Source organism: Chiloscyllium plagiosum, unplaced genomic scaffold, assembly GCF_037043375.1.
Source record: "Chiloscyllium plagiosum isolate Xiang-an unplaced genomic scaffold, Cpla_swu_hap1 HiC_scaffold_31, whole genome shotgun sequence".
Lineage (NCBI taxonomy): Eukaryota > Metazoa > Chordata > Chondrichthyes > Orectolobiformes > Hemiscylliidae > Chiloscyllium > Chiloscyllium plagiosum.
Genome location: NW_028270169.1, coordinates 57,465,697 through 57,489,201, shown reverse-complemented (window position 1 = coordinate 57,489,201; position 23,505 = coordinate 57,465,697). Strand labels below are relative to the sequence as shown.

At 43.0% G+C, this 23,505-nt stretch overlaps 1 protein-coding gene across 2 annotated transcripts in view; it reads left to right on the top strand.

Annotated features, from left to right (window-relative positions):
• The first annotated feature begins 275 nt into the window (after positions 1-275).
• Positions 276-23,505, top strand: part of ncf1 (neutrophil cytosolic factor 1) — a 72,301-nt gene continuing 49,071 nt past the window's right edge. The window contains exons 1-2 of one of the 2 annotated variants that reach the window (XM_043718848.2): positions 276-550; positions 7,635-7,715. In XM_043718848.2, the coding sequence (XP_043574783.2) occupies positions 479-550; positions 7,635-7,715 (153 nt within the window). In that variant the 5' untranslated portion in view covers positions 276-478. Of the gene's footprint in view, positions 551-7,634; positions 7,716-20,730; positions 20,754-23,505 lie in introns of those variants that run through there. The other variant, XM_043718853.2, reaches the window with a different exon arrangement.

Below are 23,505 nucleotides of genomic sequence, written 5' to 3'. Positions count from 1 at the left end.
GAGTTGGTCATGGGATACCAGCTTCTGTGGAGTTATTTCAGGTAGAATTGGAGACTCTCTTTCTAAGGTTAGTAACCAGAGTCCTGATCCAAGCTTGGCATTGTTTAACGGTTAACTTTTCAAAATAAATGAATAGGCAAAATAGATTTGCTAAGTTCTTGCTTCATGTAACCAGAATCTAATTATATCTACTTTCACTTCTCTAGAGCGTTACCAGTAAATGCTGCTGGGAGTAACTCTGAGTCACGTAGACAGTTCATAGAGAGCTGATGTCTGTTGGAAAAAACCTAAGATTATTAAAGCCAATTAATGCGAACCGGAAGTGAGAAATGAGAGAAGGGAGAGATGAGGAAGACAAACTTAACTAATCAGTCAGGTTCAGGAAAGCCCCCAGTGACAGCTCGTTGTGTAGACTGAAGAGTGGAAGAAAACTTCACACCCCTTTGGAGAAGATTGACAACTTTATTATCAACCTAAGATGGAGGGGCTTTACATCAGACACATCGAGGTTCTAGGATTTGAGAAAAGATTTGTCCCAAACCAACATTACGTGAGTAGCAGTGTCACATGAATTAGAAACGAGCAGCATGTTTCTGGAGAGCCGTCGATGTGCTGATGAGCTTTGAGAGACTGTTTGTTGCAGCAATTATCCAATTAAACAACTTGATGACAAATGTGAACACAAATGTAATATTGTCAGGGTCAAACCCAAGACAAAGTTTTTTTAAAAGATTAGGGAGTATGGCATTCTTAAGGAAGTGGGAAGAATTACAGAGTGTAATCACACAGCACTTGGAAATAAATGTAATAAAAACATTTATATAGTCAACATATTCTTAAATAATATTTTGTTCTTTGAATATTGAAGACTAAAGTAGTGAAAATGTAAAACGTCTTATCAATTTTATAAATGTCTTTGTCATCCACCTGACCCAGTAATGTAAGCCCTCTCTCGCCCTCACTGCCCATCCCTTTAGTATCCCACCTAGCCTAATCCTACTCTCCCCCTCACACTGTGCACCCTTTAATATCCTACCCAGTCAAATCCCGCTCTCCCTCTCATTCCCCATTCCCTTTAATATCCCACCCAGCCTAATCCCTCCCTCCCTCTCACTCATGCACCCTTCAACAACCCACTCAACCTAATCCCACTCTTTCTATCACTGCCCACATCCTTTAATATCCCATCCTGTCTAATCCCTCTCTCCTCCTCACTCCATGCCCCCTTAATATCCCATCCAGCCTAATCCTACTTGCCTACTCCCATACCCCATGCTTTAATATCTCACCCGGTCCAAACCCATTCTCCTGTTTCTCCCGACAACCATTAATATTCTATTTAAACAATCAATCTACTTTCTTATAAATACTGATAGTTTCTTTTCCGTGGTGTTTTTTGATCGAGAGAGTTAAGCACAAAGGCAGGAAGCTATGCAGCCCCTCAATAATCCACCTCAATTCCATTCAGCTTCATTGACAAAAAGCTACTGATCTTACTTGTGGAAATGGCAATTTGGGAAAATTGCTATAGACTTCCTGTTCCTTTGATGTGTAAAATTACTTCCATAATTTCATTCCTAAACTGGTTATCTTGAATTTAGGTGGAAATTCAAACCATTCTCTCAATTAAGAAATGTTTCTAATCCCCTGACTAATTCCTTTTGTGAAATATGTTGAGTTTATGTCCATTCTTTGCCATTTCACTGACCTGTGGAAATGGTCAATAACTATATCTTTTGAAAACCAGTATCCTGTTAACCATTTCAATTGTACTGTAAAGTCTTAACTTGGAATCAATGGCGTAGTGACATTTTCACTAGACTATCAATCCAGAGTCCCAGAAAATTTTCTGGATCCCAGGTTTGAATCCTGCCATTGCAAATGATTACATTTGAATTCTAGAGGGTCTCTCTTGGGGTAGTGTTCCTACCCATGATTCAGGAGGCCTGTGTTGAAATCTCACCTGCTGCATAGGTGTGTAATAACATAAGTTGCTGGAAAAGCTCAGCAGGTCTGGCAGCATCTGTAAAGACAAATCAGTTAGTGTTTCCATTCTGATGATCCCTCCCCAGAACTAATGGTAGCTAGAAAAATGTTAGTTTATATGCGGAAGATAGGGTGGGCGGAGGGGTTAAGGGGTAAACAATAAGTGGGGATGAAGCCCAAAGGGAGAGAAGAACAGTTGGACGGACAAAGGAGTGTGAATAACTGTTAATGGAGAGTGTTAGTGGCTACAATAGGTAGTGTTGTTGTGAAGGAGCCAGTGTAGGTCTGGGGTGGACAAAGTTTAAAAATCACACAACACCAGGTTATAGTCCAACAGGTTTATTTGGAAGTACAAACTTTTGGAGTGCTGCTCCTTCATCAGGTGGTTGTGGAATATAAAATCATAAGACACAGAAGTTATAGCAAAAGGTTACAGTAATATACAGCGATATATTGAACAAACCTGGATTGTTAAATCTTTCATCTTTTAGAATGCAGGTTTTGATTCATTAATATGTAAATCCCAGAACTTCTTTTAAGTCAATTTCTCGAGATAACTTAAGACTTTATAACAAAAGGTGACATCTTTGCTCAGACAATGCATTAAAGGTGTGAGTTTAGAGTCTGTCTGTATCCCAATCTTGAGTCAGACTGGTTCTATTTCCAAAGTGGAATTTATAAAATATTACCTCTATTGACAGCCCACAGATTATGCATTTTTTGAGCAAAATAGAATGTATCTGCAAATACAAATTCACCCCATAGACTTGTATGTGTGTGCGTGTATGTGAGAGAGAGAGATAGAGAGAATGAGTGTGTGCGTGTGAGTGTGATTGCACGTGAGAGAGTGTGTGTTTGCATGTATGAAAGCTTAATAAAGTGTGTGTGTGAATGTCATGGAGTATAAGCCTGTGAGAGGGTGTGTGCGTTGGTGTGTGTGTATGAGAGAGGGTCTGCATGAGTGTGTGAGTATGTAAGTGTGTGTGTGAGAGAGTGTGTGCATAGTGTATAGTGGGGTCACCTGTAGTGTGACATGAACCCAAGGTCTCGGTTGTGACCACCCTCACGGGTACCGAACTTGACTATCACCCTCTGCTCGGCTACTTTGTGTTGTGCCTATCCCGAAGTCCACCTTGGTGGACGGTCACCCGAAGATCCAAGGCTGAATGTCCCTTACTGCTGAAGTGCTCCCCGACTGGGAGGGAACATTCCTGCCTGAACTCTCACAATTAATTAAATGTAAAGAATTCTATTAGCCTGTTTGTTTTACTGTTGTACATCTCCTCTGAAGATTGCTGTTCAGTTAGTGAAAGGATTTATAGCCTGATTAACAGGATAATACACTATGACCTAAACACTCCTTCCCTGCATATGACAATCCTTACCCAGTCCTGAAGAAGGGTTACATTTGAAACGTCAACTTTTACACCTTCTGATGCTGCCTGGCTTGTTGTGTTCTTCCACCCTCCTGCCTATAACAATCCTTCCGGCAGCCAACAGAATCATTTTATCCTATATGATGGGAGAATTTTGTAGAGTTCCATCAGGTAAATGTATCTGGGCCTCCAGCAGTAGTCTGTGATAGTGAGGCATAAGGACATAAGAAATAGCAGCAAGTGTAGGCTATTCAGCACCTCAAGCCTACCATTCTATAAGATCATGACTAATCTTACCCAGGCCTCAACTCCTTTAGTGTGCCAGTTCCTCATAATCCTCAACTCCCCTCTATTTCAAAAATCTTTAAATACTCAGTGATCAACTGATTGATCCTCCACAATCTCTGGATTACAGAATTCCAGACAATCACTAGCCTTTGGGAGAAGAAATTCCCTCTCATTTCAGTTTTAAGTGAGTATCCATTATCCTGCAACTATATCCCTCACTTGGAAAAACATTTTTCAACATTTGCCCTGTCAAGCCCCTCAGAATCCTGGTGTGTTTCAGTAATGATGTAGAGGTGCCTTTGTTGGGCTAGGGTGGACAAAGCTAAAAATCACACATCACCCAAGAGTCATAGAGATGTACAGCACAGAAACAGACCCTTCGGTCCAACCCGTCCATGCCAACCAGATATCCCAACCCAATCTAGTCCCACCTGCCAGCACCTGGCCCATATCCCTCCAAACCCTTCCTATTCATATACCCATCCAGATGTCTTTTAAATGTTGCAATTGTACCAGCCTCCACCACTTCCTTTGGCCGCTCATTCCATACACGTACCACCTTCTGCATGAAAAAGTTGCCCCTTAGATCCCTTTTATATCTTTCCTCTCTCACTCAAAACCTATGCCCTCTAGTTCTGGACTCACCCACCCCAGGGAAAAGACTTTGTCTATTTATCCTATCCATGCCCCTCATGATTTTGTAAACCTCTGTAATGTCACCCCTCAGCCTCTGACACTCGAGAGAAAACAGCTCTAGCCTATTCAGCCTCTCCCTGTAGCTCAAATCCTCCAACCCTGGCAATATCCTTGTAAATCTTTTCTGAACCCTTTAGATTAGATTACATACAGTGTGGGAACAGGCCCTTCGGCCCAACAAATTCACACCGACCTGCCGAAGCGCAACCCACCCACACCTATTCCCCTACATTTACCCCTTCGCCTAACACTACGGGCAATTTAGCTTGGCCAATTGACCTAACCTGCACATTTTTGGACTGTGGGAGGAAACTGAGGTGGGAATTGAACTCAGGTCTCTGGCGCTGTGAGGCAGCAGTGTTAACCACTGTGCCGCCCACGTTAAAGTTTCACAACATCCTTCTGATAGGAAGGAGACCAGAATTGCAAGCAATATTCCAAAAGTGGCCTAATCAATGTCCTGTACAGCTGCAACATGACCTACCAACTCCTATATCAAGGCTCTGACCAGTAAAGGAAAGCATACCAAATGCCGCCTTCACTATCCTATCTACCTGCGATTCTTCTTTCAAGGAGCTATGAACCTACACTCCAAGGTCTCTTTGTTCAGCAACACTCCCTATATCATTACATGTATAAGTCCTGCTCTGATTTGCTTTCCCAAAATGCAGCACCTCACATTTATCTAAATTAAACTCCATGTCCCACCCCTCAGCCCAGTAGCCCACCTGATTAAGATCCCGTTGTAATCCGAGGTAACCTTTTAGCTGTCCACCACACCTCCAATTTTGGTGTCATCTGCAAACTTACTAACTATACCTCCTATGTTAGCATTCAAATCATTTATATAAATGATGAAAAGTAGTGAACTCAGCACCGATCCTTGTGGCACACCACTGGTCACAGGCCTCCAATCTGAAAATCAACTGTCCACCACCACCCTCTGTCTCCTAACTTTAAGCCAGTTCTGTATCCAAATGGCTAGTTCTCTCTGTATTCCATGAGATCTAGCCTTGCTAACCAGTTTCCCATGGGGAACCTTGTCGAAGTCCATGTAGATCACATCTACCACTCTGTCTTCATCAATCCTCTTTGTTACTTCAAAAAGCTCAATCAAGTTCGTGAGGCATGATTTCCCACGCACAAACCATGCCAACAGTCCCTAATCAGTCCTTGCCTTTCCAAATAAATGTGCATCCTGTACCTCAGGATTCCTTCCAACAACTTGCCCCCCGCTGACCATGCTCATTGGTCTGTAATTCCCTGGCTTGTCTTTACCACCTTTCTTAAATAGTGGCATCATGTTAGCCAACCTCTAGTCTTCCGGCACCTCACCTGTCACTATCCATGTTACAAATATCTTAGAAAGGGGCCCAGCAATCACTTCCCTGGCTTCCCACAGAGTTCTGGGGTACGTCTGATCAGATCCTGGGGATTTATCCATTTTTATGCATTTCAAGACATCCAACAACTCCTGCTCTGTAATATGGACATTTTTCAAGCTGTCACCATCTATTTCCCTCCATTCTATATCTTCCGTGTCCTTCTCCACAGAAATACTGATGCAAAATACTTGTTTCGTATCTCCCCCATCTCCTGTGGCTCCATACATTGGCTGCCTTGCTGATCTTTGAGGGGCCCTATTCTCTCCCTCGTTACCCTTTTGTCCTTAATGTATACATGCTATGAAGCAGCATTGCTAACCACTGAGCCACCATGCCACCCTATCTTTGGGGCAGGAGGGCTAATGGGGAAGAAAGAGCAGACTCAACCCAGTATAAACCACAGACTTCAATCCGTGTAAATATTGTAAATACTTCCTTGTTTTACCTTAATTTCTCTTCATTTTTATTGTGACTTGATGTCAGTGCAGTTATATATCCCAGCTTCATGATGTTTGGGCTCTTTGTGTCCTCAACTCTCATGTTACATAAAGATGAAGGGGCCCACTTGCTTCTTATCAACCTGGAATTCAGAAACAAAATCAGAAAATGCTAGAAAAACTCAGTAGGTCAGGCAATATCTGTGGAGATAAAGCAGAGTTAAGGTTTCAGATCTAGTGACCCTTCTTAAGAACTAAATTTGGTGTTGGGGTTTCAAGGAGACTGTCTCCATTTCTTGTAACTAACTGGAGATGGGATTGAATCCTGCATCCAAGTCCAAGACCAAGTGCCTCTAGTGAGCCAAAGGCCCACAGCATTGCATTAGAGGGAGTGGTTTACAAGTCTTCCCATACTGCCCCCCTATCCCCACCAGTCCTGCCCCTCATTCCCTGACAACATTCTTCTCTCCCCCTTCCCCCATCTTTCCCCATCCCTACCACATTTGCTTCTTCCCTGTCCCTGACCATGATCACCCCCTCTCAGACCAATCCCAACCACCAAGGTCTCCCTCTCCCCCTTCTCTGCTAACAGTCTCTCCCACCCCATTTCCTGACCAGTCTTCCCCCTCTCCCTCCTCACCAGTCTCCCATCCCCTTCCCTGGTCCAACCTAAGATTGATGCGGGGACATGTACCTAGGGGAAACCTCTGCTGGCCCACAGGATGAATGAAGAGCAGCATGAGAAAGAATCAAAGCAGGATGGACTACAAGCTTTGTATCTTCAATCCAAGAAGAACATTACTGGCTTACAGGAATATCTGTGCAATTTGCGAGTGAAATAAATCTAGCCTACAGAAACATCAGCTGAAGCTCAATGCAATGCTGGAAACAAATGCCACGTCAGGAAAATTAGGTGGAGATACACGACAGACACAATGAGGAGCTCCTCATGAGCTAGTCCTTTCAGCAATAAATGCTGGTAGCGATGTTATAGTGAAGGGACTCGAACAAGGCATAGAGAGGAAACCAACAGCCTCTGAATCAGCAGCTGGAAGAAATCCAGGCTTCAAAGAAAAGAAACAAAAATTTAAAAGGCTGGACAGTTATTTTAGCAGGTTATGATAAAGAAAAATACAGGTATACTGGGCTTTCTGTTGGTCAATTAGTTAGCACATTCCATGTGGTCTGTCTTGTTATATCATTGTTACATGTCATTTACCTCATGGTGAAGTGTGGAATAGCATCCGAAGCCTATTGTGCTTGAGTGGGTGTCAGTGTGATGAGCCAGTGGTGGATGTAGAGGACTACGTGGTATACAGTACATTGTAGGCAGTTACTACCTAAAACTTGACAAGTCCTTTCATGTTGAGTCAACGTAGAATGTGAATGCTGTAGTTAGTGAGTGGGCAGAGAACTATTAGGAGGTGCCCCTTCCTGCAGAACTGACCATTCCCTTTCTGTTTTAGGTTTACATGCTGATGGTGAAATGGAGTGACTTGACGGAAAAGCTCATCTATAGGAGGTTCTCTGAAATTTATGATTTTCATGTAAGTTTTTCATTCTGTGTCATTGATTCTGGAATGAAGAAGTTGAGAAATGACTGTGTGACGATCACATCAGCATGGTTCGCTGATCTACTTCCAAAATACGTTTTAACTGCCGGAATACTGTACCCACTGGGTTTAAGGGTTATAGACTCTTTAATACAACAAGACAAAGATAGCATGAAATTGACCTTGGCAAAACTTCGCTGATCAAGAGTTGAGATCTGACTGACCTTATTGTAGAATACTTGTGTATTGAACCCATAGAAGAGTTCTGTTTTCTGTCACTGACTGCCCCATTGCCTTGGACAGCTGAAGCTCAAAATTAGAAAATTAAAAATTGCCAGCTCATTTAGCCACTGGAAGTTTGTTGAATGGGGACTTTAGGGACATAGGAATAAGAAAAGGTCCTTCAGGTGTGTCCTATCATTCAATTTGAACATAGATAGCCCATGACCTGACTCCATTGGCACATGGTCCTTGAATACACAGGGTTTACAGGAACCGTCAATCTCAGATTTCAAATTTGCCATTGATCTCCCATTAGTTGTGCTTTGTGGCAGAGAATCCTGAAGTCCCACCACTCCCTGTGGTGAGTGTTTCCTAGTTTCATTCCTGAATGTTTTGATGCTCCATGGCCCTAGGTTCCCCAGTGTTGGAAATAGGTTATCTACATCTGTTAGGAGAAGGGCTTTTACCAGAAGGGTTGATTCTCCTGCTCCTCAGATGCTGGCTGACCTGCGGTGCTTTTCCAGCACCACACTCTCACCTCTTATCTCCATTTGTGAACAACTTGAAGGGTCATAGAGTCATAGAGACCTACAGCACGGAGACAGGCCCTTTGGCCCAAACTGGTCCATGCTGGCCAGAATGTCCATCAATGCTAACCCCATTTCCCTGCACTTGCCCCATATCCTTCTAAACCTTTCCTATCCATGTATTTGTCCAAATGCCTTTTACATGTTGTGAATGTACCCGCCTCAACCACTTCCACTGGCAGCTTATTCCTTATGCATACCACCTTCTGTGTAAAAACGCTGCCCCTCAGGTTCCCTTTTATTCTTTCCTCTCTAACCTCAATTCCCCAACCCTGGGAAAAAGACTGAGTGCACTCACTCTATCTATATCTCTCATGTTCTTATACGTGGCAATAAGATCCCCCCCCTCAGTTTTCTAAACTGTAAAAAAAAAAAGGTCCTAGCTTGTCCAACCTCTCCCTATAACTCAGACTCTTGAGTACTGGCAACATCCTTGTAAATTTGTTCTGCACTCTTTCCAGTTTAATAACATCCTTCCGATAGCAAGATGACCAAAACTGAACATAATACTCCAAGTGCAGCCTCGCCAATGTCCTGTACAACTGCAACATAACTTCCCAATTTCACAACTCGGGGCTCTGACTGATGAAGGTCAGTGTGCCAAAAGCTTCTTTACTGTGCTATCTACTAGTGACTATCAACCATGCAGAAAACCATGAACCTGAACTCCAAGGTCCCTCTGTTTCATTACGCTCCTTAAGGCCCCACCATTCACCATGAAACTCTTATCTTGATTTGACTTTATAAAATGCAAGACCTCACACCTACCTATATTAACCTCCATTTGCCATTTCTCAGCTCACTCCCCAGATGATCAAGGTCCTGCTGCAATTTCTGATAACCTTCTTCACTGTCCACGATGCCGCCTATTTTAGTGTCATCTGTAAACTTACTAATCATGCCTTGTACATTCTTATCCAAGTCATTGATACAGATAATAAACAGTAATAGGCCCAGCACCAACCCCTGAGGTACACCACTAGAGGTATACCACCGCAGGCCTCCAGTCCAACAAGCATCCTTCCACTATTACCATCTGCTTCCTACATCAAGCTATCTCATCAAAAAATTCCACCTAGTTAACTATAGCACAAATAAATTCAAGTTGACTTCCTTTGGATCACACCCACTTGTCCAACTTAGTCTTAATCATGTTCCAGGCAATGGTTTCCTACCTGAGATTACACTGAACGTCTTGTAGATTCTAGTTTTATTGCTCTCCATCTTTTTAAACCAGATTATAATTTTTGCAATTCTCTGGTCCTTCATATCTGAGGATAATTGAAACGTTGTTGCACCATGATTTCCCCTCATACTTATATCTCCAATTGAGGATGCACTTCACATGGACTTGGTGACTTACTTCCCTTGGCAGCCAGCCTTCCCTGTGCCCTCTCACATAACCCACTATCTCAAAGACTTCCGATTCTACTGTAACATCCTGGCTGTCAGCTGTGGTACAGTGGTCAATGGCAGATTCCTGAGGCCCACTGTTCCCGGGATCTCACAAAAATTCAAGATTTGATCAAATTACTCAATGCTCCCAGGTCACCTCCACCATTCAATGGTATCATTACTTATTTGATAAACCCTACATCCATTTTCTTGTCTTTTTCTCAAGAATCCTAGATTCTTTTACTAACTAAAAATCTGTCTATATCAGCATAACATATATTTAATGATCTAGCCTCAACAGCATTCCATGGTAAACAATACCATAGATTCACTACCCTTTGAGAGAAGAAATTTCTCCTCATCTGTCTTCAGTGGGTGGCCCCTTATTGAGAGATTATGCCCTTGTTGACTCTCCCACAGCATCCAATATCTATGTAGCTACTTCCTTTAATATTTCAGTATACAGCCCATAAGGTCCAGAGGTCTTATCTATCTTTAGCTCCATTTTATTTTTATTTACTCACAGGAATCACTGGCTGAGCCAGCCTTTGTTATCCATTCCTAGTTGCCCCTGGAAAAGGTGGTGGTGAGCTGCCTTCTTGAACCACTGCAGATAACCTGCTGTAGGTAGACCCAGAATGCCTTTAGGGAGGGAATTGCAGAATTCTGACCTAGCGACATTGAAGGAATGTCAGTATATTTCAAAGTCAGGATGGTGAGTGGCTTGGAGGGGAACTTGCAGGGGATGGTGTTCCTGTGTATCTGCTACCCTTGTCCTCTTACCCTGTCAAATTCCCAGAATCTTATATGTTTCAACAAAATTGCCTCTTATTCTGTATTCTAATGATTAAAGCCCCAGTCTACTCAACCTCTCCTAAGTCAGTCCCTTCATATCTAATATGGTATCAGCCTTCTCTGGACTGCCTCCAAAAGGGCCCAAAACTGTTACAATATTCCAACCGTGGTTTACGGGTTAGAATCAAAGAAAACTCCAGATGTTGGAATCCAAGGTAGATAAGCAGAAGGCTGGAAGAATACAGCAAACCAGGCAGCATCAGGAAATGCATAAGTCAATGTTTCAAGTATAACCTTCCCTTGACTTTTCCACCTCCTGATGCTGCCTGGCTTGTTTTGTTCTTCCAGCCACCTCCTTGTCTACTGTGGTCTGACTAGTGCATGTAACGTTTTAGAAAGACCTCCCTACTTATATATTCCATTCCCTTTGAAGTAAAGGCCATCATTCCATTTGCCTTCTCCATTACTCACTCAATTTGGATGCTAGCTTTTTGTGATTCATACACAAGGACTCCTGAACCCAAGGCCCTAACATTAAGTAAATATAAGTCCTGCCCTGGTTTGCCTTACCAAAATGCAACACCTCACATTTATCTAAATTAAATTTCATCTGCCACCCCTCGGCTCATTGGCCCATCTGATCAAGATCCCTGTGTACTCTGAGATAATCTTCTTCACTATCCACTACACCACCAATTTTGGTGTCTTTTGAAAATTAACTAGCCATATGTCCTATATTCATATCCAAATCGTTTAAATAAAATGACAAAAAGCAGTGGACCCAGCACTGATCCTTGTGGCAATCCACTGATCACAGGCCTTCAGTCTGAAAAACAACCCTCCACCATCACCCTCTGTCTTCTACTTTCAATCCAATTTTGTATCCAATTGGTTAGCTCCCCCTGGATCCCCTGTGATCTAACCTTACTAGGCAGATTACCATGTGGAACCTTGTCAAATGCTTTGCTGAAGTCCACGTAGACAATGTCTACTGCTCTGCCTTCATCAATCTTCTTTGCCTCCTCCTCAAAAAACTCAATCAAGTTCTCTAACTTTTTGCTGTTTCCCACTCAACGTTAAAATTAAGTGCCAACGACATGCTGTCGGGTTGGAGGGGGTGGGGGGAATCTTTTCATTAGTCCCAATGTAACAGGTGTGAGTAGCCTAATAGAGCACCTCCTGGCCAAATAGGGAGACTATTAGTATCATTAACATAGGACGTATTGATGAAAAAGCATGGGTATCTACAAATTTAAATTTCACTTGTCTACATTAATATTACATTAATTTCTCTTTCTTCATCATTGTAATTCACTGAAACTGTCTTAGTCAGAATTCATCATTGGAATACATATTGATGGTTACAGTGGAGTTAAGGACAGTTCTTTATTCTGGAAGAAATGACGTAGTGTTTTTACTCGGTATTTATTGCACGCTTACATTAGTATCCTATGTTGTAGCCACCAGTCAACAGGACCTGGCTGAACTGACGGGCTCAGTAGAATGGTTAGTAAATTTGTAAATGAAAACAAAATTGGTGGTGTAGTGGATAGTGAAGAAGGTTACCTCAGAGTACAATGGCATCTTGATTAGCTGCACCAATGGGCCAAGGAGTGGCAGGTGAAGTTTAATCCAGATAAACGTGAGGTACGACATTTTGGAAAGGCAAATCAGGACAGGACGAATACACTTAATGGTAAGGTCTTGGGGTGTTACTGAACAAAAAGACCTTGGAGTGCAGGTCTATAGTTCCTTGTAAATGGAGTCACAGGTAGACAGGGTAGTGAAATAAGCATTTGGTATGCTTGGTCAATGAATTGAATATAGGAGTTTGGAGATCATGTTGCAGCTGTACAGGACATTGATTAGGCCTCTTTTGGAATACTGTATTCAATTCTGGTCTCCCTCCTATTGGAAAGATGTTGTTAAATTGAAAGGGTTCAGAAAATATTTACAAGAGTGTTGCTAAGATTAGATTAGATTTTAGATTAGATTAGATTACAGTGTGGAAACAAGCCCTTCGGCCCAACAAGTCCACACCGACCCGCCGAAGCGAAACCCACCCATACCCCTACATTTACCCCTTACCTAACACTACGGACAATTTAGCATGGCCAATTCACCTGACCCTGCACATCTTTGGACTGTGGGAGGAAACCGGAGCACCCGGAGGAAACCCACGCAGACACGGGGAGAATGTGCAAACTCCACACAGTCAGTCGCCTGAGGCGGGAATTGAACCCGGGTCTCTGGCGCTGTGAGGCAGCAGTGCTAACCACTGTGCCACCGTGCCGCCCACGAGGTTGGAGGGTTTGAGCTATAGGGAGAGGCTGTATAGGCTGGGGGGTGCTATTTTCCCTGTAGCACCAGAGGTTGAGGGGTGATCTCATAGAGATTTATAAAACCATGAGGGGACCATAGATAGGGTGAATAGTCCAAGTATTTTCCACAGGATAGGGAAGTCCAGAATTAGAGGGCAGAATTTAAGGTGAGATGGGAAAGATGTACAAGGGACCTAAGGGGCAACTTTTTACGCAGAGTGTGGTGCGTGTATGGAATGCATTGCCAGAAGAGGTGGTGGATGCTGGTACAAATACAACATTTAAAAGGCATCTGTATGGGTAAATGAATAGGAAGACAGGGATAACAGTCAAATGCTGGCAAATGGGACTAGATTAATATAAGATACCTGGTCGCATGGACAAGTTGGATTGAAGGATCTGTTTCCATGCTGTACATCTCTATAACTCTATGGCTCTATGACTCACTATGTAACCTAAAGGAACTGCAGTGTTTCAGGAAGGCAGCTCACCACCACCTTCTCAATAAATTCTGTCCCAGCCAACAATGCCACATCTTATGAATGAATGAATAAAAAAAACCCAACAACATGCAGTTTACTACTTTGGAGGTATACTTGCTAATTTCCTGCCTAGCTCCCTAAATTCTAACTGCAGGATGACATGCCTCCTTCTTCCTCTGTTGGTGTGAACTGCTCAGTGACACCCTTGACCCTGGCTCTGGGGGCACAACATACCATCTTGGATTGACATCCGTGGCTGCAGAAACACCGATCTGTCCTCTAATCTGTCCAGTTTCATATCATTAAGGCTCTTCCATTTGGAAACTCAGGTGCAGTCAGGATATTCCAGCACTGTCTGCCTTTTTCTCATTGACTTCCTGATGGTCGTCCATTCCCTACCTCCATGCATACCATTAAGCTGTATGGTGACCACATCTCTAAATGTTCTAACCACAAAATTCTCAACTTTGTGGATGCAGTGCTGTCAATTGCAAGTTCCAAAGCCCTGGAGAAACAAACTTGCTACACAAATGGGAAGTGTCCAGGAATTCCCACAGAGTTTAGGATGTGGACTGTACAGATTAGAACAGCCCAGCTCTTCCTCTATATATTAGATATTAAACCACACTCCGATACTAATTGAAATTACTAATTCTAATAAACTTTACTACTTAAAGATGAAAGGGAGAACTTGCTGGCTGTACTTTCCTCCTGTTAAATAGGGAAGCTAACTGAAAGATTTACTTAAAATTTGTAATGCTTTTAATCTCCAATCTGTTTAGACTCATTCCCTAATATCTCAGAATGGGAGCAGCAGCGATTATCTCCAGTCAATGCCTTCTTGTAATGTCACAGTTTAGCTTTACATTTTCAAACTCCAGCAACTTCCTGCTGCTGAGTCACTCCTCAGGTAGTAGGCCGCAAATCTGGGCCATTTATTAATCCACTCCCTGGGACATGGATTAGGCCCAGTTGCTGATTCATTTCTCAGGTACTAAGCACAAGTTTGCTGTTATTTACTTCTTTTCTCTTATGGGATGTAGGTGTCCCTCGCTGGACCACCATTTATTGTCTACCCCTAATTGCCCTTGAGAAAGTGATGGTGTCTGTCTGGTTCACCCACAGTGCCATTAGGAAGGGAGTTCCAGGATTTTGACCCAGCAACACCACGTGGTGAGGGCCTTGGAGGGAAACTTGGAGATGGTGGTATTCCCATGTATCTGCTGCCCTTGTCCTTATAGATGGAAGTGGTCGAGGATTTGGAAGGTGCTAGCTAAGGACCTTGGGTGAATTTCTGTAGTGCATCTTGTAGACAGTACACACTGCTGCTTCTGTGGATGCAGTGACAATCAAGTGGGCTGCTTTGTCCTGGTTGGTGTCGAGCTTCTTGAGTGTTGTTGGAGCTGCCCCCATCCAGGCAGGTGGGGAGCATTCCATTACACTCCTGACATGTGCCTTGTAGATGGTGGACAGACTTTGGAGAGTGAGAATGTGAGTTACTCACTGCCGGTTCCTCAACCTCTGAACTGCTCTTGTCGCCACCAATGTTTCTTAACATTGACTGCACTTCAAGTAGTGATTAATTGACTATACCATGCTTTGCTTGAAGTTTTGAAAGGTGCTATATAAATCTGAATTTATCTTTGATATTTCAGCCACCATTCCAGGGCAGCACAGTAGCTCGGTGGTTAGCATTGCTGTCTCACAGCACTAGGGACCTAGGTTTGATTCCACCCTCGGGCAACTGCTTGTGTGGAGTTTGCACATTCTCCCCGTGTCTATGTGGGTTTCCTCCAGGAGCTCTGGTTTTACCCCACAGGTAAAAGATGTGCAGCCAGGCTGAAATTGCCAGTGTCCAGGGATGTGTAGGCTTGGTGAATTAGCCATGGAAAATGCAGGGTTACAGAGGTAGGCAGGTTGGTCTGAGTGGGATGCCCTTCAGAGGGGTCAGTGTGGGCTCAATGGACTGAATGGCCTCTTTCTATGATTCTTCTGATCCCATTTCAGTTCCTGAGGCTGGTGCTTGTTGTCTCCCAAACGTTTTACGATCTTTGTTTCTCTTAAACAATGAATTTGAGGGCAAATGGTATCCACAACCAGCAAACTTCACAAAGATTACTGCCCTGAGAGACAGGTCGAATGTACAGCACAGAAACAGGCCATTTGGTCTCACCAGTCTATGAGGTTGTTCCTGCCATCCTTCCTCATGCATTTCTTCGAGGAGAAAGTGAGGACTGCAGCTGCTGGAGATCAGAGCTGAAAATGTGTTGCTGGAAAAGCGCAGCAGGTCAGGCAGCATCCAGGGAACAGGAGAATCGACGTTTCGGGCATAAGCCCTGAAGAAGGGCTTATGCCCGAAACGTCGATTCTCCTGTTCCCTGGATGCTGCCTGACCTGCTGCGCTTTTCCAGCAACACATTTTCAGCTTCCTCATGCATTTCTCTCAGTACGAGCTCTTAGCCCTGTCTCCTTCACCTTTTTATTGAGTCTCACCTTAAATGGACCTGTATCATTTGCCTCAACTATTATTATGGCTTCTCATAATCGTTCAGCTCCTCAATGTTTGAATCACCCTTTGTGTTTGGAAAGAATCGTGCTCTTTATTGAATTCTAACCTAACTGGCTGCCTGGCTAGAAACTTGATATGTTGGTATTGTGTTACAGAAAAAGCTGTGCAGGTAAATTGTATAAGAACTACCTCTAGGTGGCATATGGAACACACTTGCAAAGAGAAAACTGATGTTTATTTGTAAGTGATAAGAGTGTGTATAAACACCCTGTTCACAAGACAGGAAATTATTGCCCCAGGAGTAGGGCATGCAGAACACTCTTGGAGGCTGCTTTTCAGTGGATGAACTATCTCCAACTCTCTATTCTGTCTCCTCCACCTCATGTTCATTGGGATAAATTGCAGCTTTTTACAAATGTTCAGCCCCAGGAGAGTGGAAACCTTTGTTTCAGTGGCATAGAACATACAATTAATGTCTAGTGTATCCCTCTGGTATAGCTTGTTCCTAACTGTTGAATCTCACTTCCCTGGTGCACTGTTAGCTTGTTTTCACAACACCTTTCCAGTTATCTCCAAATTTTCAGGAAAGATGCTCTGGTCTCGTCTAAGTTGGATGATGTTAACCTGTACTCTGGTGTTAACCTTTACCGTCAGATTTCTCACTATGAGCTTGTTCCTCATCCTCTATCTCATCTAAATGTTTGTGTGAATTTCCTTTGTCTGGAAGTTGTGGCATGCAGCCACTTCATGCAGGTAAAAACAATGACTGCAGATGCTGGAAACCAAAGTCTAGATTAGAATGGTGCTGGAAAAACGCAGCAGTTCAGGCAGCATCCGAGGAGCAGTAAAATCGACGTTTCGGGCAAAAGCCCTTCACCAGGAATACAGTATGGAGGGCTTTTACCCGAAACGTTGTTTTTACTGCTCCTCAGATGCTGCCTGAACTGCTTGTGTTTTTCAAGCACCACTCTAATCTAGCCACTTCATGCAGTTGTGTATTTCCTGTGTCTATCGTGTTCTCAAACTCAAAGGCATCTTGCAGGTGATTGGATGCATTGTTTTTTTTTCCTAACCATTGGCCCTGTTACTCTGTTTCCTTTGATTCATGGTTAACATTCCTCTTTTGTTCTGCACATCTTTTCCCAGTGTTCTTCCCACAAGTTCTGCAGATTGATGCAGAGATGAGACATTTCCATCTGTCTGTGAATTCACGTGGTCATTCAAAGCATCGACACAATTCTCTCCCTCTCTGATGTACATTCTTTTGTCACTGTTTCACTTACTTTTCTTCTTTAATTGAAGGCTGGTCGTTTGGATAAACAACATGCTCACTTGTCTGTACATGGCTTCGCTTGTTCTGCCAATGTGTATAGTCTGTAATGTTGTGAGCTTGTTCTTTTCAATTAGCACTTCTTGTACTTCAGGTTATGCAGAGTCCCTCACTCGTTGAAAGTTGGCCTTTCTTCTGTGTCCTTAAACTTGCATTTTCAGGCTGTTTTTTTTTCTGTCATTTTGCAATAGGTCTTAATCCTGCATTAGATCTTGAATTTTACCAGTAATTCTGATGATTGATTTTGGCTGGAATTGGGTGCTGATCCTTTCCAGTCCTCTTGAGCTAGTTCCTAGCTGTTAAATTCATTTACTGTTTCCTAACTGGATGTCCTTTTGCCCTCCTCTATTTTCCAATATTAATTAACACGTATTAAGGACTTTTCTTCTGAAAAGCTGTTTGAATAACCACAACCTCATTTTTTAACGCGTTTATTAAACAGCACAGACCACAACTTGCAGATAACCATGGAGGAGCAAATTACCGGAGATGCTGGAATATGAACTGAAAACAAAAAAAATACTCGAGATCACAGCAGGTCAGGCAGCATCCATGGAGAGAAAGCAAACTAACGTTCATCTCTGATAAAGAGTCATCTAGATAAAGAAACATTAGCTTGCCATGGATGCCGCCTGACCCATGGTGATCTCCAGCAGGTTTTGTTTTCACTGCAGATAACCATTTTATGTCCTGTCTCTTGCTCACTTTTAGGTACTTTCGAATCAACCTGTTCAAAGATGTTATGACACAAGTCTAGAGCAGATAGGACTTGACCCCAAACCACCTGACCCAGAGGTAGAGATATTACCACTGCATCACAAAAGCACCTTAGTTCACATCTATTGCAGTTGGTCATGTGGTTTCATCCTGGTCTCTAGTTTATCAACGTATCCAGCTCTTAAAGCAACACAATGTTAAAGTACAATGAAACACAGTCTTTTAATAGACATAGAGCCTTTAATTATGACAAGGCGTGACATTTGCGCCCTTAAAGAGGATGTTCTGCTTCTAAGAGTCCAATGAAATGGCAGTGCTTCATTTGTTCCATGAAGAATGAAGTGGTTTACCATCACATAGCACTTGAGAATGGCACTGTATTCAAGCGAATAAATCATTTATTAACATTTACAATGGGAGTAAATGGATCCACTTGTGACTGAGTGATCTAATGTGGTCTAATTTTACCTTTCAGTAGGAGTACTTGGTGTGATAAAACAGAATAAATAAGACAGAAAGTTAGAACATCTGATGTATTTTGGCAGCAGTGTTTAAACAAATAGGCTTTTTCAAAATGAGCTTTCTCAATGTGAAATTTTCAAAAGAAATCCTCAAACCTTTTTAGAGTGTTTTTCTTGAATTGAGAAGACAAGCTGAGTTTACCTTCTTCATCCCAGTTATCCTCAGTTTGTCACATTGGCAAGAAACACCATTGAAACTCGCTGATATGCTCACAATCAGTTTAAATTAGATTGAGGGCAGGTTATTATCAATCAGAAATATTGGGAGGTGGGGGCAATATTGGGGAGGGCTTAAACTAACTTGGCAGTTGGCTAACTTGCTGTTCCCCCATCTCTGTCATTAGCTAAGCGATCAGTTCTATCTTCTTCATGCTGACCCAGTCTGTCTTATACCATTTTCCTTCGACATTTCGACATTAAAAATTTGCATACTTCAAATCTAGACAGTGGGAAGTGAGTGTTCTGACTGTCTTCCCACAGTGATGTTGGACAGCAGAGACTGACTAACTGTGACTGAGTGTCATTCCACCAGCTGCTGCTTGCTTCACCAGGCACTCAGAAACGCATTTCAAATTGACAGTGAATTTATAACCTGGACACAGACCATTTGGCCCTAATAGCTCATACCAGTGATGTTGGATCACACAAGCTGCCTCCTTCTCTATCCTTGTACCTCTTCATTCCTTTCCCCTGATTTAATTTTCACCTCCTCTTTAATGTATCCATGGGAGTCAGTTGGTTGTTGCTATCCTCCTTGGTTTAGTATCTAGCAGCAGAGAGAGGGGAAAGAATTGGGTAGCAGGAAATCATTCTGATTTACAATGCAGAACTGAGTCTCTTTTCCCGAGAGAAAGTGAGGGCTGGAGATCAGAGCTAGAAATGTGTTGCTGGAAAAGCGCAGCGGGTCAGGCAGCATCCAAGGAACAGGAGAATCGACGTTTCGGGCATAAGCTCTTCCTCAGGGCTTATTCCTGAGGAAGGGCTTATGCCCGAATCGTCGATTCTCCTGATCCTTGGATGCTGCCTGACCTGCTGCGCTTTTCCAGCAACACATTTCTAGCTCTGAGTCTGTTTTCCCTCCAGTCACCTTTATGAGTGATCCATCTTTTCAATCATTGACATGTGCTTAGAATGACAGCATCTGTACTGGGGTGAGCTCATCTTACATAGTTTAGCAAGAGTGACAACCCTTGATATCGAGGCTGCATTTGACCAAGTGTGGCTCCAAGGAACCCTAGCAAAACTTGAATCAATGGAAATCGGGGGAAAGCTCTCTGCTGGTTTGAGTCCTACCTAGCACACAGGAAAATGGTTATGTTTGAAGGTCAGTCATCTCAGTTTCAGAACATCTCTGCAGGAGCTCCTCAGGGTAATGTCCCAGGCCCAACCATCTTCAGCTGCTTCATCATTGACCTTCCCTCCATCATCAGGTTAGAATTCCATTGATGACTGTATGATGTTCACATATCTTTGATACTGAAGCAGTCTGTGTCCTTATGCAGCAAGACCTGGACAGCACTCAAGTTTGGACTGACAATAGGTAAGTTACATTCACATCACACAAATGCCAGGCAATGATCATTTCCAAGCATGGAGAATTTAATCTTCTTCCCTTGACATTCAATGTCACCTCTGTCACTGAATTCCCCATTTTCAACAACCAACATTGTTACCATTGACCAGAAATTGAATTGGACTAGTCATCCAAGTACAGTGGCTATCAAAGCAGGTCAGAGGCTAGGAATATGCAGCAAGTAACTCATCTCCTGCCTCCCCAAAGCCTGTCCACTATGCACAAGGCACAAGCCAGCACTGTGATGGAATACTCCCCACTTGCCTGGATGAGTGCAATAATGCTCAAGAAACTTGACACCATCCAAGTGCAGCACATAATCAGGAAGACAAAAGCGGTGCTGGCCTTTATAATAAGAGGAAGTGAACATAAATATATGTTTCAGTTATTGGTGAGATAATATCACCTTATTTAAGTAAAGAAGGATGTAGATGCATTGGAGGTAGTTCAGAAAAGGTTTTCTAGTTGGACAGGTTCTGCTTGTTTCCACTGGAGTTTAGACAACTGAGAGGTGAATGTTTGAAGTTTATAAAATCCTGAATGGTCTCGGCAAAATGGATGTGGAAAGCGTGTGTTGTGAGTAAGTCCTTAACTGTTTTACAATTAGAAGTCACAAATTTTAAGCCAGAGATGACGGGATTTAATCATGAGGGGCATGGATGGGGTAAATAGACAAAGTCTTTTCCCTGGGATCGGGGAGTCCAGAACTAGAGGGCATAGGTTTAGGATGAGAGGAGAAAGATATAAAAGAGGCCTATGGGGCAACTTTTTCACACAAAGGGTGGTACGTGTATGGAATGAGCTGCCAGCAGAGGTGGTGGAGGCTGGTACAATTGCAACATTTCAAAGGCATCTGGATGGGTATATGAATAGGAAGGATTTGGAGGGATATGGGCCCGGTGCTGGCAGGTGAGACTAGATTGGCTTGGGATATCTGGTCAGTATGGACGGGTTGGACCGAAGGGTCTGTTTCTGTGCTGTACATCTCTATGACTCTATGACTTTTTTTTCTTAGAAGGTCATTTGACGTTGGAACTCTTGGCTCAGAAGGTGGTGGTGGCAGTCTCACTAGATTTTTTTCAGGCAGATTATTATTTGCAGGTGAATCAAAAGTTATCAGGGAGTGGATGGGAATGTGGAATTTAAAACATAAACATTTATTTATGATCTTATTAACTGGCAGAGCAGACTTTAAGGGCCTACTTTTGCTTCTAATTTCTATGTTTGTGTATTCATAATACAAAGTAGCCCACTTGATTGACACTTCATCTACCACTTTCAACATCTGCTCCCTCCACCTCTGATGCTCCGCACCGGCATGTGTACTATCTACAAAATGAGAAGAACAATGGCAGCAGATACGTGGGAACACTACTGTAAATTCCCCTCCGAGCTACTCACCATCCTGACTTGGAAATATATTGTTATTGCTTCACTGTTGCTGGGTCAAATCCTGGAATTCCCTCCCTAACAATCTGGGTAGATAGGCTTCAGTCATTCAAGAAGGCAGCTTCTTGAGGTTAGAACATAGAACATAGAAGAATACAGCGCAGTACAGGCCCTTCGGCCCTCGATGTTGCGCCGATCCAAGCCCACCTAACCTACACTAGCCCACTATCCTCCATATGCCTATCCAATGCCCGCTTAAATGCCCATAATGAGGGAGAGTCCACCACTGCTACTGGCAAGGCATTCCATGAACTCACGACTCGCTGAGTAAAGAACCTACCCCTAACATCTGTCCTATACCTACCCCCCCTTAATTTAAAGCTATGCCCCCTTGTAATAGCTGACTCCATACGTGGAAAAAGATTCTCACTGTCGACCCTATCTAAACCCCTAATCATCTTGTACACCAAGTTAAGTAGGGACAGGCAATACATACAGGCCCAGCTAATGATGTTCCAAATCCTACAGGAAAACTTTGAAAAAACTGGTTTCATTGCCCATGAGATAGACGAAGGGAAACCAGTTTGTGTTTCCTCTCTGTTTAATATTGAGTGACTGTCCTTCTCCTCAGCCTACCCTGTACCCTCTTGGAAAGTGTACACGCAGGAGCACTGTGTGAGGATATGACCTAACACATGTAATGCCTTCACCTTGTGGAATGCAGGAGACAGAGAAAGGCGTTTTAGTGCTTGACCCTACTCTATCATTCAATTAGATTACTGTTGATCAGCACTTCACTCTGACTTCCTGCTTTTGTATCATGTCCCTCAGAAGCTTAACTTGCTCCCTCCAACAACATTCACCAAAAAGGTTCACCAAAGATCTTTGGCCAATCGGCTGAGCTACCAGCTGAACACACCAGTGAGAACCTAACATCTTGAATTGAGAAGGTGAGCCTCAGTTTTGGAGATTTGTGGAAGAATGGTAGTGGGGGGGGGAAGCAAAATGGAAGGCTTTGAGGAAGAAGTACAAAACATTACGATAAATTAGGCCATCTTACTCCTTCCTGCAAGTTTCTGCCAAGCAATCCCTCCTGAATCTGGAGTAATCTCTTTGCAGAATATGTGCTGAAGCTATTCAGTTATTGTGTTGTGATCTCTGTTTTGCATAGGGCCACTGTTAACCCTGCTTTTGAATAAATGTACTCAGTTTCTTCAATTTGAAACAAGTTATTGAAATTGATAAACGAACGATAAGTTCTGTGAGTGTTTATGCTAAAGTCAGTGGATATTAACAAATTGAGGTAGTGGTCAAAGGTTACAGTCAGACATTTAAAAAATGGTCAGAAATTTGTAAAGGCTTCTCTGTAGATTTCACTGGTTTCAATGGCTTTGAAATGGTATCCATTTGTGATCATAGGATGCATCATTATGGAAAGCAAGGCAGCAATGATGTCTCACTTATTAGAGTTTAGATAGATAGATAGAAGAATACAGCGCAGTACAGGCCCTTGGGCCCTCGATGTTGCGCCGATCCAAGCCCACCTAAACTACACTAACCCACTATCCTCCATATACCTATCCAATGCCCTCTTAAATGCCCATAAAGAGGGAGAGTCCACCACTGTTACTGGCAGGGCATTCCATGAACTAACGACTCGCTGAGTGAAGAACCTACCCCTAACATCAGTCCTATATCTACCCCCCCTTAATTTAAAGCTATGCCCCCTTGTAATACCCGACTCAATACGCGGGAAAAGGTTCATACTGTCGACCCTATCTAACCCCCTAATCATCTTGTACACCTCAATCAAGTCACCCCTAAACCTTCTTTTCTCTAGTGAAAACAGCCCCAAGTGCCTCAGTCTTTCCTCATACGATTTTCCTTCCATACCAGGCAACATCCTGGTAAACCTCCTCTGCACCCGTTCCAATGCCTCCACA